Here is a 16,306-nt window from a genome sequence, read left to right on the forward strand (position 1 = left end):
GTGGTATCAAAGAGCAGGTGTGTTTCTGCTTAATTTGCACATGTTAATTGTTAATATGAAGTAACCCCAATTAAAGAATAAAGTTTTATTAAACAGATGAAAAAAAACATTTACATTTATCCAAGAATTGTTTTCTGAAACGGGGATGGGTGGAATATTTGCTAATATTGACCAGCATTTCATCATGGGGCACATTATAGCCTCACTTCTCAGTTTGTTACTCTGAACAAGAAAAGTCAATAAGTTGCAGGTTTGTGGTTTAAAGTTGGGCACAAAATATCTGCTTGGGAAGCAGCTATGTTGTCTACTTGCCAGTTTTTTATTAGAGCTGTGATTGGCCCAGTTTTCCTCTAGATTAACTCTAAGAGGCTTCACTGACCACCATGTCTCTGACGGCCTGGAAGGCTGCAACCATGGAGCTCAGCTGGATCTTTTCATTGGTTCCTGCCGCTAGCCGGTATCTGAAAAAGATGCCACATTACAGGGTACAAAAGTAGTATTTATCAATACATATTTATGCAATTGTTATTAGATAATGTAATCGTACTCACTCTATGTCGGCTAATTTGATAAGCAGGCCCATCCGTATGGCCGGAGGAAAGTCCACTTGAATAAATAAAATAAAAACCACCTTAGAAAAGCTTTGAGTAAACATGCCAAATAATGTCATGCAAAACATATTTAGTGGTTTACATTAGGGCTGCAACAAACAAATACTGATTTAATCATTTAAAAAAATTTAAGCCTTTTTATGCAATATGAGGAAAACACTAAAAGACATAAATAACTAAACTCGTTTTAAAATAAGAAAATAAACATATTGTTGCCTAAAATAAAATAACATTACATTTCTCTGGCAAACAGTTGATCATTTGTAGCTAAGGATGCATCTGCAGCTAAAACAAAACAGTAATTTTACAGAATTTCAACGAGGGTAAAGCTGAAAGCTGAGGACTTCTGGTTAGAATGGATTATTTACACATTAAGGTTTTTTTATATCTTAATGGCAAAATTAACATCTTTGGTACAGTTTGGTTTAATTACTGCTCCGATTATGTTTTAGTAAACAGCCTTTAACTGAGTCCATATATTCAATTTAACAATCGATATCTAAATTATTTGACAATTATTTCAATAATCAATCTGATTAATGGTTTCAGCCCTCGTTCAGAAGCCTCACAATGATAAAATAATGTGTTAACTTATGACGCCCTTCAGCCACATTACATACGCTTATCATGGCTGTGAATGTTATTCATTTCTGGCTTTTAATGATGTATTAGAGACACTTAACTTCCACAGTGGACAGATTATACAAAATTCAACTGTAATGGCTTTTAATATAAAGAATCTGGTGAATCTGTGTATGGATAAATACAACCATACACCCCTACTAATATTTGGTAAAGTGTGCCATACAAAGCAACTTTTTGTAGCTATAAACATGGTTCTGGACATATTGTCTGGATCAATTGGCGGGTTTGATAAAAATAATTTGTTTCTAGAGCTAGCAGGCAATCATACTTTGTAGGATTATTAATGGGCAAATCAAGCTTCAAGGGAGCCACCAAACCACTTGAGCCAATTGTTTCAAAAATGGGTTCATTTCTCAAAGCTTTAGCTACAGCGACCTCTGCTGGCAAAGCACATGCCTGCACTCCATTTGCGGCTCAGACAGATTGGGTTGAGACCTTTGATAAAAAGATCATTTCCCCCAAAAAAACTTTAAATATTTTTTAATGCACAGTGTGTAAACAGTATAAAATACTACTTTATGCCAAATTTTTGGCTAAACTGTAAGCATCTAGACATGAATACATGTCTAGATGCTGTAACCTGAGCATCAGAACAGGGAAAGAAGCTGTATATGTCTTGGTTGATGATGTCAGTTGGTATTTCAGAAACTGATTCTACTGAAGTTTTAAAAAAACAAGGTATATTTTCTTTAAATCTCAAGTCTCATTTCGCAGCTTTATCCACTTTGAACCATGTTTTTATTGTGCTTTTGGAATAGCCAAGTTGTGTCCAAGATGTCTTTGAGAATACATGTGAAGAAAACAGTTTTCTTGTACTTTCAAGTGGTATTTTAAAGTGTTTTGTAAAAACTGTTGTTTTATTGCCCACAGAACATTGAACAAATTGATAAATAGATCATGATTAGATCATAGGATTCATTTTTGCTTAGACAGCAATAGGAAATGTGCAGATCCAGACAACTTACCTCTGTGGACAAGCAGATGCACCTCAGACAGAATATCATGCAGAGCCAAACCCTTCAAAGTCTTCAGCTCAAGAACCTCTTTAAAAAGTGTTAAAGAACTGGTAAAGCACAAGCTACTGAGAAAAAATTTATTTTAAGATTTAAAAAGAAATCTTCCAAAACCTAAAAGTAATGTTTAAAAAAAAGTACATCTAAAATTATAGATTCTAACTGGCATATGTATATAACTTTTTTTCAAAGTGATCCTTACTTAAAGCTACTGAATTATCTGCACAATAATAGAAAGTGAAAGGGAAGGATACGTTTGTAAGCTGAAGTGAAGTCTTTGTTGAGGCACCAGTCGAGGATGTTGGCTATGTCAGAGCGGAGAGGATGGCCGGTGCAGGTGTAGACCGTGTGCTCTGTGACCTTCCCATATGCCATGCTGGTACTCTGAAACCACAGACAGGCAGAGCGCAGTCAGCTCAGGTTGCTCTCCACCCGATACAATCCACAGTTCAGTTTAAAGTCGACTGACAGCAGCAGTTATTAGCTTCAAGCCGTACCTGCAGGATGTTGAGTGATCTTCTCATATCACCTGTCGACAGAGTGACTATGGCCTTCTTTCCATCTGGAGTGACGTCAATGCTGATGAACAAAAAATTTAAATTCGGGTTGGAACAAATAATGGTTAATAGGGCAACTGAATTTTCATCCTGCAATGCGATTACTGCATGTCTGTGTTTCTGCTCTGCACTGATGTGCCGTATTGTAAATAGTCTGTTGTCTTTTTAGTGTTCAATACACGCACACACAATATGTACATAAAAAAATATCATCCTACTCAGTTACACATTCATTGGACCGGAGAAACGCTATTACTATTTCTGATAACTGCAGTTAAACCTATCGCAAAAAGTAATTTATCAATGATAAATAATTATAAAGTAGAATGAGCTTCAATATTTCCTATAAAGATAAACAGTTAAAATGAATAAAATCCAGGAGGATGTGTTTAAGAATAATAATTGGTCAATTATTTTATGTCACAAAGCGACTTAAATGACTACTAAGAATATCAAACTGGTAGAACAAAAGCATTCAATAATAGTTGTTCTTGGTCAATCTTCTTACGTATTTTAATCAGTTAGGTTCTCATAAATGTAGACGCAACTAATGAAACAGCGACACAAAAATCAAGAAGTTTTCTTACTTTTCCTTCTGGATAACGTGCTCCAGTCGAGGCATCATCTGGTCCGGAGACAGCGGGCCGAAGCGGAACCTGGTGCAGCGAGACTGCAGGGCTGGGATGATCTTGGACAGGTAGTTGCAGATCAGGCAGAATCGAGTGTTTTCTGTGAACTTCTCAATGACTGAGACAAACGGAGAGAGCAATAAGAAAAGAGGAAGCAAACATCAACATAACCAATAAAAGAAGAACATGTAAAAACCTGAGGAAAAAATTTTTATCATTAACATCCCAACATTTTCAAAGTCATATAATGTCAGCCTTTTAATCAGAAACTGCACTTGATTAAAAAATAATTAAAACTTTCTCAACATGACACATTTTGACAAGCAGATCAGTCAAAATCAGACACAAGTTGCGTAAAATTTCTTTAACATCCGACATCAAAGTATAATACAACTGCAAAGTTTTGGAGTAAACAAATGCTTCCAAAATAAAACTTTTAAACTTTAACCCAAATTAGCGCATTAAATCTGTCCAATGTGTCACTATTGAGAAGCAACACCAGGTTAGCAGAGCAAATACATTTATTCACAAGCAGCCAAATTGTGTGTGTGTTCAGTGAGCCGTGTAAATTCACAGTAGGCGATGCCTGGGAGAACAGATGGCTCACCTCGTCGCAATGCATTCTGGGCATCCTGGGTCATGGCATCGGCCTCATCCAGTATCACCAACTTGAAGCCCTTTCTGGAAGATAAGAGGGATGCATAAACGGGAAGAAGCTTGCAATACCATTTGCAGTCATTCAGGAAATGAACCAAATCAGAGCTTTTGCTTTTTGAAGTAGGGTGTGTTGCTTACTTGAAAATAGTCCTAGTGCTGGCGAAACTCAGAATAGGACCTCGGACTACGTCAATCCCTCTGTCGTCGGATGCATTTAGCTGCAAAACATAATGAGTCCAATTAGAACATAAACCTAAAGAGAAACAAGGTCTCACTGCAATAAAAGAAACCTTCAAACTGCAATAAAATAAAATCTAGTAACAGGGATTTTAACGGCACCTCCAACACCATGGAGTTAAACTCTTTGTCCTTGTAGAGCTGCCTTGCGCAGGCGAGGATGGTGGAGGTCTTTCCTGTTCCAGGAGGGCCGTAGAACAGCAGGTGGGGAAGTTTGTCCTCGCTGATGAACCTCTGGACTAAAGACAAGGAAGAAGCAAACAACACAAACAGGGTTATCAGTTTAATACGGACAGTTATTCATTGGTTCTTACTGTAGTGGAGCGCTAATACTCACTGGTGCTCAGAATGTCTTTGTGTGAAATTAAATCATCCAGTGTCTGAGGTCTGTATTTTTCAACCCTGGAATGGAAAACGGATACAAAACTCCAATTAGTATTTATTAATTGTAAGCTTCTACGACAACTTCAATCTGGAAATGTTTGGAAAACTTGAGGCACTGATTGCAACAATAAACTAGAAAACTGTAACAGTAAGCTGAGACAAATTGTCTATTTAAGCCAAACACAGAACTGTGAACATAACTAATCATACCTTGATGGTATATAAATTCAATTCCATACTTCTGCAGACCTGTCTGACGTTTCTTCCTTTTCCTCAAGTTCGAAGCAAAACTTTTGTACAATGTGTCAACCTGTACCTAAAACCCAGGTAAAGCTTTATGTGCTTCGATATATGTACGTATACATATTTACACCGCATTCTAGCATAGTAGTTCTTTTAACATCCAGCTGTTACCCTAATATCTAAAAAAACACACACAGTCTTTGAACAGTGAAGACATAACATAATTTGATGAAGTAAGGAGCTACCGTGAAAACACACTGTTGGTGTCAGCTAGCTAACGCTAATAAACCTAGCCGTAACTGCCAACAAACATAGACTTTAAGCTCACCATGGTAGGTTTCTGGTCTGTAACTGCCCTTTGCTTGTTGACGCCATGTATTTTGGTAACAGTTAAAAAGGAAACTAGATCAAATGTGCCCTCTTTCGGAGTTTTTTGGATACGTTTTACTTTGACGATGGCTATGTTTGCTGCGCTCAGCAAAGAAACTGGCGTCAAAACGTCATGCCGTACAACCAATCGGGTGACGCATTTTGGTCTCAATTGGGCGGGACAACGGTTGCACGCTGTACGCTGTAAAAAAAAATGTAAGGGAGAATTGATATTCACACAAAAATAATAAATAAATAAAACTTAGAATTAGGGGCTGTACAGTAAGGGCAAATTTACAAAATATGAAAAAATAATGTTGAACAGTTACTAAAGTAGAATGCTAAAATTAAAATAAACGTTCAGGTGATTATAGAAATTTAAAGAAAGAAAAATATAAAATATGTGCATAAAAGCAATAGCACATTATTTACAAGAAGCAGATAGTCTGTTACAAACAACAACTGAGTTTTAATGACTCACTGAGTTTGCTGATAGTAGTGATGGTTGTAGTCTCACAGATGCGTACAGTCATGGCCAAATGTTTTGAGAATGATTCAAATGTTAATATTTACAAAGTCTATTGCTTCAGTTTTTATAACGGCAATTTGCATATACTCCAGAATGTTATAAAGAGTGATCAGCGTAACAGCAATTAATTGCAAAGTCAATATTTGCCTAGAAAATTAACTTTATCCCCCAAAACACATTTCAACTTCATTGCAGCCCTGCCTTAAAAGGACCAGCTAACATTGTTTCAGTGATTGCTCCATTAACACAGGTGTGGGTGGTGATGAGGACAGGGCTGGAGATCAATCTGTCATGATTAAGTAAGAATGACACCACTGGACACTTTAAAAAGAGGCTTGGCATCATTGTTTCTCTTCTGTGAACCATGGTTATCTCGAAAGAAACACGTGCAGTCATCATTGCACTGCACAAAAATGGCCTAACAGGAAAGAAAATCGCAGCTAGAAAGATTGCACCTCAGTCAACAATCTATCGCATCATCAAGAACTTCAAGGAGAGAGGTTCCATTGTTGCCAAAAAGGCTCCAGGGCGCCCAAGAAAGACCAGCAAGCGCCAGGACCGTCTCTTAAAAGTGTTTCAGCTGCGGGATCGGGCTACCAGCAGTGCAGAGCTTGCTCAGGAATGGCAGCAGGCAGGTGTGAGTGCATCTGCACGCACTGTGAGGCGGAGACTCTTGGAGCAAGGCCTGGTCTCAAGGAGGGCAGCAAAGAAACCACTTCTCTCCAGAAAAAACATCAGGGACAGACTGATATTCTGCAAAAGGTACAGGGAGTGGACTGCTGAGGACTGGGGTAAAGTCATTTTCTCTGATGAATCCCCTTTCCGATTGTTTGGGACATCTGGAAAACAGCTTGTTCAGAGAAGACAAGGTGAGCGCTACCACCAGTCTTGTCTCATGCCAACTGTAAAGCATCCTGAAACCATTCATGTGTGGGGTTGCTTCTCAGCCAAGGGAGTCGGCTCTCTCACAGTCTTACCTAAAAACACAGCCATGAATAAAGAATGGTACCAGAATGTCCTCCGAGAGCAACTTCTCCCAACCGTCCAAGAGCAGTTTGGTGATGAACAATGCCTTTTCCAGCATGATGGAGCACCTTGCCATAAAGGAAAGGTGATATCTAACTGGCTCAGGGAACAAAACATAGAGATTTTGGGTCCATGGCCTGGAAACTCCCCTGATCTTAATCCCATTGAAAACTTGTGGTCAATCATCAAGAGACGGGTGGACAAACAAAAACCTAGGAATTCTGACAAAATGCAAGCATTGATTGTGCAAGAATGGACTCCTATCAGTCAGGATTTGGTCCAGAAATTGATTGAGAGCATGCCAGGGAGAATTGCAGAGGTCCTGAAGAAGAGGGGTCAACACTGCAAATATTGACTTGCTGCATTAACTCATTCTAACTGTCATTAAAAGCTTTTGTTACTCATAATATGATTGCAATTGTATTTCTGAATGTGATGACAACATCTGACATACACACATGAAAACCAGAGGGCAGCAGATCATGTGAAAATATAATATTTGTGTCATACTCAATACTTTTGGCCATGACTATACAGATGAATACTACTGTCCAATGATGGCATGTTACTTTGTAGGACAATAATTCTGTTTTAGTTTTATTTTGGTTTAATGTGTCTGTTACTCAGATTTTTGGATTTTCAACAACTGTAAGATATATTTGAATTAAGCTTAAATAACTGCATTAAACATATCAGTCTGTGTATGGATATAATTAAAGTTTTGCTTACCATATTTTAAATACTGAAGTAAACTAATTCCCTGTTTTATTTATTAATATTTATTTCACAGAAACAAATTATTCTATAAAATAAACAAACAAATAAACGAACAAACAACAAATAAATAAATAAATAAATGAAAAACAAATCTCGTTATCAAGTATTCTTTCGGGCATTTTAAGCGTATTTTTGATCAGAAGTTTAGAAAATAACCCAGTTTTACGTCCAGTCCTGCAGACTGAGGTCTTCTGCTGCACTTTCTCTCGCGAGAGCGGCCCCTCACGGCTGTGCCTGGGCGCTGCGATGCTGTTGCTGTGGGTTTGATTGACAGGAAACATGTCGGTGTGGTGGGAACGAACCGGGATGCAGCTGCTGCCACGGGAGACAGGGAGTACCTACATCCAGTCCACACACCAGCACCTTTAAACCAACAACCAGGCTTTTCCTCCCGATCCGTCTGCTTGTGATGCGCTGAACAGCATCTTCTTTTTTTTTCTTTTTTTCTTCTTCTCTCTAACAACCATTTGAAAGGAAGGGGGCACCCGATGGATGCTGCGTCCAGCCGAGTAGCCCCGGTCGGTGTCTGTACATCGTGCTTGTTCTAAGCATCCATCCAGAGACACCTTGATGATCCAGCAGGAAACTACGAGGACTGTTACAATGGAGTCGACTCTCTCGCGGCTCAAATAAAAACCTGCAGCATCTCGTTTCATTGCGTTCTGCAGGTTGCTCTGCTCCATGGGCTCCTCCACATTTCTTTTCTAAATTCTTCTTCTTTTTTTTCCTCCTCCTATTTTACTTTTTTGCTTATTTTATAAGTGCAAAAAGAGAGAGAGAAAAAATAACATCCATCGGCCGCTAAACTATGAACGAGGAGATGACAAAAAGCGAGGAGCAGCATCTGAGTTTGCAGAAAGCCTTGCAGCAGTGCGAGTTGGTGCAAAACATGATAGACATAAGCATTTCCAGTTTGGAGGGTTTACGGACCAAATGTGCCACATCCAACGACTTGACACAAAAAGAGATCCGAACGCTGGAGGTAAGCACCGTTTCCCCTCAGTGTACCTCCATCTCCATCAATACACCGAGGGCTGTCACCGTGCTCTTTCTAGGCCACTCTGCATATTTATATGTGCTTTTCCCCCCTTCTTTCTTTCTCCAGCGGGGCAACATGGCATTGTGCTGTCACTGCATTAATATGCAAAGAATGCTGCCAAAGCCCTCTTTGCTATCTGTTTTTGTGTGGTGCAGTAAATCAAGAGGCCACGGGGCTGCAGTGGGCTGTTAGAGACTTGCGCATTCTGCAGGTGGCGGGGAGAGAAGGTGGCTCTCCTCCATCAGAATAATATCTGAAGCAAGGCAGCCGAGGCCTATAGGCTGCCCGTGTTTACAATCCATTACCAGCACGCCAGCCTGCGCATCTGCTGTATCACGGCGCATCCAGACCCCGGCGTTATGCAAGGCTGGCAGATTACTGACTTTGTTACAAAATATCGTTATCCCTTAATTGGCCCGTGGGGTATTCCGTAAATTGCGTTACGTAATACCCATAATACCTCGACGTTTTTTTTGTTTGAGACCATTTAAAGCAGCCGGTGATGGCAAGGACGTTAAAAAGCATGCCATAAAGTGCGATAAGGTGAGTGGGAAACTCACCATGGAGCACCGCGGTTCGCACAGCATTAAGGACCTGTGAGAATGTTTCTGGGTGATGTCTCAAGAGATTAAAACAAACACTATTAAGTGCAATGAGGTGTTCATGAAGTCAGCACCGAGAATCTGTGTGTTTCATCAAAACACACTCAGTCCCAGTTGGATTATAATTGAGATATGGCACTAAAAATAGCCAACCATAAAGTCACCTGTGAGTGCTACACATTGATCCCCACAGGGATATTTGCCCGGATGCATCTCAAACATATTGAGATGCGTAATGTCTGAGTTGTTAAGTATAGAAGTGATGGAAGAGGAATACTTTCCAAGACAAAAGAGAACTATTGTTAAGTGAGTGCTGCCAGCACTTAGCAGGCAGGCTACAGTGTGAAGATAAATGTTCAGTGTGTTCCCAGAGTGTTTGGCAAAGCAGTATGGGTGTCGGATTTAAGCATTATTTACCTCCCTCACAGATCGTTTTGAAATATTTTCTTAAAGATGCTATTGATTGACCTGTCTGTGCTACAACAAAAAGAAAAGATCAAACTTGAGAAAATTTCATGGACTCTGGATGACTTTCCAAATTAATTTAAATATGTAGTTATTATTGATATAACAGCAAACACATTTATTTACAGCCCATGTAAAACAGATTTAAAGTCACACTTTATTCAACTGTTTTAAGACAATAACAGTCTCCTATAATATTTCATATCAGGCTAGTGGATTTCTGTTAAATTTAGACCTGGGGACTGAGACGACCATATGGAAATTTAATTTTGTGTCTGGTGATGCATTTCTGTGTTAATTTGGCCACAAGTATTGTGAAAGATCTTATGATGAGGCATTTTAGGGCTTTCTGGCAAACAGCAGAATGTATTGTAATGTAAAGTTTCCTGCTATTTGAGAGACTTTTTTTTTTAACTCTTTCAAATAGCAAGAATTATTTGAAACAATAAGACGATCTCTAGTGAAACAGGCCCGCAGCATCATAGCTTCTCCACTGTACTGAACAGTGGGCATGAGGTGTTTTTCCAGAAATTCATCATTTATTTTACACCAGACTTACTTATCTCAGTATTTACTGAAGAAAAGCTCAAGCTTATCTTTGCTTCTGCTATCCAAAGAACATGGCTCAAGTTAAAATTTATGCTTGTAATGGTAGGACAGAAAGGGCTCCCCCCCCTCAAATAACTGGTTGACAGATATGTGGTGTCTAATGGCTTTATTAAGACTTGGTGACCCCGATGTGCAACACGTTTCAGCTACTAAATAACTGCATTTTGGAATTTTTAAAAATCTAATTCTCCATCATATTCACTGTATGTTATGGCAAGATAAACTTTGGTCCTTGCATGTCACAGTTAAAAATGTTTTAAACCTTTGGATTATTGCTATTAATGTATATATTTTCAAATTTAGCTGAGTAGCTTGCTTGCTTGTAGCAATTTCCTGACATATTTCAGAAAAATATGTCAGACAGACTGATTAATGCTCAGCTAGTCTGTCTTACTTGAATGCATGTTCTCTTGTGTTTCTCCTTTTGGAGAGCAGCTAAAGGAAACTATGCATAATATAATCATATTTCTATCTCATAGAAACTGAAAATCAAAGTTTGTAAACCATCAGATCCACTTAAAAATGTAAAGTGTAAATTAATCAATTTCCTCAGTTATATTTCTTTCATAGGGATTACTGGGTAGCACCAATTGTTTTTTATTTAATTTTATTTTTTTTAAATCACTAATTTTGGAGGTATGACCTAGTAGGAAATACTTGATTTTGCCATGAGATGACATAGCTTGTCTATATCTGTTTTTTTTTTGCTAAAGACTTCTTAATCTGCTGTATCTTAGACTGACATTTATTGGTGTATGCAGCAAATTGGATTCTGACAAATGATAAGCATTTCACAAAGCTTAATTTGTGGACTTTATAACCATCACAGCCTTCTATTATTTGCCCAGCTATTCCATATTCTTGTAAATAGAACGTTGTTGATTTTAGGCACAAATAAGCAAGCATTTATGTACATTTTATAAGTTGTTGTGTCATACTCAATTGCATATTTCTTTCAATATGAGTACTTTTAATAACAGGTTTTTTTCTTATGTCGTAAAATCTGCCCGTACAGTCTCTTTTTTTTTTCTTATTTTTTTGTTTTTATATTTTACATAGTACTCATCCATCAATCCATGCTGCTTCTCTTTGTAGCCTATCTCTAGTGCTTTTTGGGTGAGAGGCATGGGTGGTCTCTGGACAGTTCTAAATTAGGTTTTAAAATACTTTTTTTAACTATTGCAAGAAAAGTTTCAGAAGTTTTTATTAAAATACACAAAAAGGCAGAATGTGTGGGTATAAGTTACATGTGAAGTTTTAGAAGTGAAGAGATTCAATAGGAAGCTATTTGCTCCAATACAGAGACATAGGCTACCTGCCTCGTGTTAATATGACATACATTTCTGCTGGCTGCAAAGGGCATTGATGAAAGACAGTTATTTGTTAGCTTTAAGTATTTCCAAAACATTTATGATTTATTAATTACTTTAGATGTAATCTGTTCATTTCAAGTGTTGTTGATGGGTTTGCTAAATACAGTAATGTTTTGGAAAGTTATTCAAAACTTGTTGCAGTAATAATAATTTCAATTCTTCTTTAAAGTTATGCTACAATACTAACACATTTTTCAAGTTAAACAACTTTGAATGTGGAGCATTTGGTTCAAAAACACATTTGGAAGACTTGAAATTTGGTCATGCATTTGACCTTTTATGCTTGATTACTCAGTGTGGTTCAGCAGAAAGTCCTACAATAGATTGGCTTGAGAACATCTTCTTAACTAAAGTGGCGTTAAAACCAGTCGAAGCTGATGTTTTGTACAGGTTGTAATTAATGTAGCATAATCCATACCAGGTTTGATTTAGGGATGCAGTTATTTTTGAAGCAGAACACCATGTACCTCAGGTGGCCTTAATGCAAAAAAAATAAAAAAGTAAAGAGCACAAATGAACTAGATAACTTTATTATCTGTTTTAAATTTGAACCATTTAGATTTTAAATGAGAGATGATTGAATGCCTCCCAGATTTCTTGAGAAAGACTTTTGAAATAGTCCTTTAGATTGGCTGTAAATTGGAAGATAGAAGTTTTATCTTTAGCTCTGTGTTTTTGGCATGAGATACAAATCATAAACTGTGTTCTAAAGAATTATTCAGCACTGTAAAATAATTAATTTCAAGTTCCAGCTGTACATATACAGTATTTTAGCTTATAAACCACAAGTGATGTTAGATATGTTAGATTAGCAAATCATTCAGCAAAATTAATTGCTGAATTCATTTTGCCAGCTGGTTGTTTCTCAGAATTGAGGACAGTTTCTGACCTCATATTTGATTTTTCTTTTCAGTTTTATTTCATATGTAGAGAACCCCATTTATGTTTTCTTTGTGTGTGTGTATGTGTGTGTGTAGGTAGGATGACTGATGTCCTTTCTATGTTTTTTTTGTCTTTTTAAGTGTGAGAAAATTTAAATTGGTGACAGATATCTTAAAGTGTAAATTACCCACAATTTGTTCTTGATGTATTGCTGTATTTACCCAGGTTGCAGAATAATTTGAAATAGAATTTGTAGGAATTTTACAATAACTAAACGCTTTGGTCACATTTAGATTCTGTTTATGTCAATCATGGAAGAAAACTGACATAATTTCCACCCACAGTGACAATTTTTGACTGTCACATCCTTTTGTTGGTGCAGCTCTTTTGTTATTAAATTTAGACTACAGTCCCCCCACGTTTCAAAGATTTAGGAACAACTACTTAAAGCAACTCCTGAAAAACATGTCAAAATGGGGAACGTCTTTTTATTAACATTTGTAACAGTGTTGTTCTCAACATGTAAATAAAGTTATTTTAAAAACAAAACAATAATAAATTATAGGGATTTAATAAGAGTAAAGATTGAGTAAAGATTTTAATGGTTTTAATGAACCATAAAAATCAACAATGATTTTTATGGTTCATTGTTGAGTCCATAAAGTTCAGTTCTTCTTATCAAGACGATAAGAAGAACTCTAGAACTCAAGAGCTTTAGCTCTACTGCTAAAGGTAAAAACCTCTAACACTGGCAACTTTCCAAATTATTCAACATCAAAAATCTACATGTGATAAAATTCCAGACTGGTCAGGCATTTTTCTACGACCACAGAACCAACTCTTCATATCCTAGCACAATCAAAGAAATCAAGAAGACAAATTTACTAACAATGCTTCATTCATATTCAGTTCCGTCAGGTGGACAAAAACCTGGCAGACATAAATTTCAGATAAACGTTTTGTGTCAAAGTGGAACCGTGGTGATTTTTATTTACAAAGACTTGGAGGAACAGTTGGAGCATTGTAGCTCAACGGGATGAAAAGTTAATTCTGCTCGAGGCAAACAGGGTCATGTAAAGTACTCTCTGACCAAGACTAAAAGAACAAGTAACCTATTTGTGTCTTACTTTTGAGATGCAACTAAAAAGTATGGTAAAAAGTAATTCCAAAAGTCTTCTGGAAATTAATTACACACAAGCAACACCAACAAGGCAGTTAAGCAAGTTTTAAATTACTCCACAAACAGACTCAACAACTTAGGCTCCATTTAAAAACTTATCTCTTCATGGGAGATAATCTAAACATGGTCCACTTACGGTTTTGTATGACTAAAAGTGTAGCGCACACCCCCAACATTTAAACTGTTGTTGTAGCCCATTTCTTAGCAAGCAAGAAAAGTTTTTCTATCACATTATAGTACATTTATTAGTTTGAACTTTTGCTCTGTCTATGGTCTGACAGATGGATGACACTTAACACATGATCTCAATTTTCTTATAATTATGTAAAATAGATGTGATTTCATGCAGAAATAAAAACACCTGTTGGCATACAATGTTGGAGTGAAAGAAAGAAAAAAAAACACAGGTATCGCAGCAATTTCATGGAAATCAGAATGGATTGGATAGAAAACAAAATAACTTTTTCAAATGTTTTTAATATTTCCTCTTACACCACACATCTTCCAATAACTTTTAATGCTAGAATTCCTGTATGGGAACACCTGAGTGAGTTTTACATGATCTTGAAACACTTAATATTAGAAAGACAGTGCTTACATTGTCCTTATTAGTGACAGTGTGAGAAACCGAGGCCTCACTGTGTAACACACAAGGGATGCAATGACTTTTTCCTAAAATTTCACAGTGATACTATGTATTTTTATGTGCAACAACATATTACACTAACCTTTTAAATAAACAATTAACCATCAAATTAGCAGCAATTTAGTTATTCATAATAACATATTTTTCATATCTTGTTTTTTATGACTATTCTGCAAACATTAGATAAGTTTTCTCTTAAATATTGCTTATGAACTGTGAACACAAGTATTTTTTGTTCATATGATTTTAATGTTAGTTGGACAGAGTGGTTTAGCACCCTTTGTTAAACAGTAAATGTTGCCAGCTTTTAGTAGAAAATTGTTTCTCTTTCAACATAATCTATATGAGGGATTTAAAAAAATGTATATTAATCTGGTCAATTTTGGGTGAAAAAAATGCTTATATTTTGTCAAAATCTAGGAAAATTTTAATTTACATTGCAAAAATATTTAAACTTCTCAACCTCTTTATATTTTCACTAATATAACCTCATATCTTAAAGTCTTTTGCTGTGATTTATGCTTGCAATGGTTCTTTTTTAATTAACCCCCCAGTTTTAAAGTTTGAAAGTTTTAAAAATGTGCGTCTACACTTTTAGTCATACAAATCTTTAAGTGGACCATGTTTAGATTATTTCCCATGTAGAGGTACAGTTTTTAAATGGAGCCTAAGTTGTTGAGTCTTTTTGTGGTGTAATTTAAAACTTGCTTAACTGCCTTGTTGGTGTTGCTGGTATGTATTTAACAAGTTTTTTGTCCCAACTTGAGTTTGATAAGAAGGATATAAATTGTTTTCAATATGTCACGTTTAATGAATGTGGAGAGACATTTTTTTTCTAAGCTCATACTACTGTTACTACAAATCCTTTTGTATTTTTTTAAATGTGTTTTAAGAATGTGTGTGTGTGTGTGTTTTTTTTTTTTTTATAGAAAACATACTTATTTCTTAGACTAAGGATAACTTTAAATCTAAATCTTCCAGGAGTAAGAATAAACCAAAAATTATTCAGAGATTAAATTGCATAAATTTTAATCTGATCTGAGCCATATTTTCTGATTATGTTTGTTGTGTTTCCAACATCATTTGTGGCAAACTTAAGCAGCAATTTTGATTTTCTTTGAAAAATGGCTCCCATATGGCCGCTCTTCTATTTGCAGAGTTCACAAATAATTTTTGTCTTATTGACAGCTTGAGTTTAAGTTATTGATCTCTGCAGTTCCTCCTGTGTTACCAGGGGCCTCTTCTGATTAATGCTCCTGGTTGTAGTCTTCTGCAATAACATATTTAAGACTTTGTTCCTCATGTTTTTACCTAAATTTTGTATTGTTGTATAAATATCCATCCATTCGTCTATATGTCCGTCCATGCATTTTTCTTTTTTCAGTCACAGATCCATCTATCTAAATGTCTGTCCATCAAGCATAACTGAAGAAATGTCTTCCATAAATTGATAATAAACTTTGCTATTTTATAAATAGGCTGAAAAAGAAGAGAGTTCTGGAATAGATTAGAATTTTGAAAAGTAAAATAGCGAATAAAATAAAATAGATTAAAAAAAATGTGTATGAACTCTTTAGGAGAGATTTGTTGAAGCTGTGTGGAAGCGACAGCCTGCCGTAGATTCATTAAGCATTGCAGTTTGTCAGGATTAACAGAACGGCAGTCGTGGAGCGGTCACTGTAGCTCATTTCTTCACAGAGAAAAGATTTCATTTGGTTCAAGAGTCTTAAAGGAACACAGCGTCGTAGAAAATCAGCAAACAGCTTAAGCCAGTTTTAACAGAAATATGGTGCATGTAGAAGGTATTTAGCAATTTACACCACATTTTAGCAC

The 16,306-nt window shown here is 36.5% G+C and overlaps 2 protein-coding genes across 4 annotated transcripts in view; one reads left to right on the forward strand and one right to left on the reverse strand.

Moving 5' to 3' along the window:
• Positions 1 to 70: 70 nt before the first annotated feature.
• Positions 71 to 5,490, reverse strand: rfc5 (replication factor C (activator 1) 5). Its single transcript, XM_028034289.1, has 11 exons — positions 5,305 to 5,490; positions 4,687 to 4,751; positions 4,452 to 4,588; positions 4,251 to 4,330; positions 4,063 to 4,136; positions 3,414 to 3,573; positions 2,767 to 2,848; positions 2,524 to 2,653; positions 2,222 to 2,299; positions 552 to 606; positions 71 to 461 (listed from the first exon to the last, which is right to left on the reverse strand). Exons 1-11 carry the CDS (start codon positions 5,349 to 5,351, stop codon positions 362 to 364), a joined length of 1,008 nt encoding a protein of 335 aa, XP_027890090.1. The 5' UTR covers positions 5,352 to 5,490; the 3' UTR covers positions 71 to 361.
• Positions 5,491 to 7,788: 2,298 nt separating this feature from the next.
• The window catches only part of ksr2 (kinase suppressor of ras 2), a 109,256-nt gene continuing 100,738 nt past the window's right edge, over positions 7,789 to 16,306 (forward strand). For all 3 annotated transcript variants that reach the window (XM_028034388.1, XM_028034387.1, XM_028034389.1), the window contains exon 1: positions 7,789 to 8,659. In XM_028034388.1, coding sequence (XP_027890189.1) covers positions 8,486 to 8,659 — 174 coding nt within the window. In that variant the 5' untranslated portion in view covers positions 7,789 to 8,485. The remainder of the gene's footprint in view (positions 8,660 to 16,306) is intronic.

This window comes from Xiphophorus couchianus, chromosome 12, assembly GCF_001444195.1.
Source record: "Xiphophorus couchianus chromosome 12, X_couchianus-1.0, whole genome shotgun sequence".
Classification (NCBI taxonomy): domain Eukaryota; kingdom Metazoa; phylum Chordata; class Actinopteri; order Cyprinodontiformes; family Poeciliidae; genus Xiphophorus; species Xiphophorus couchianus.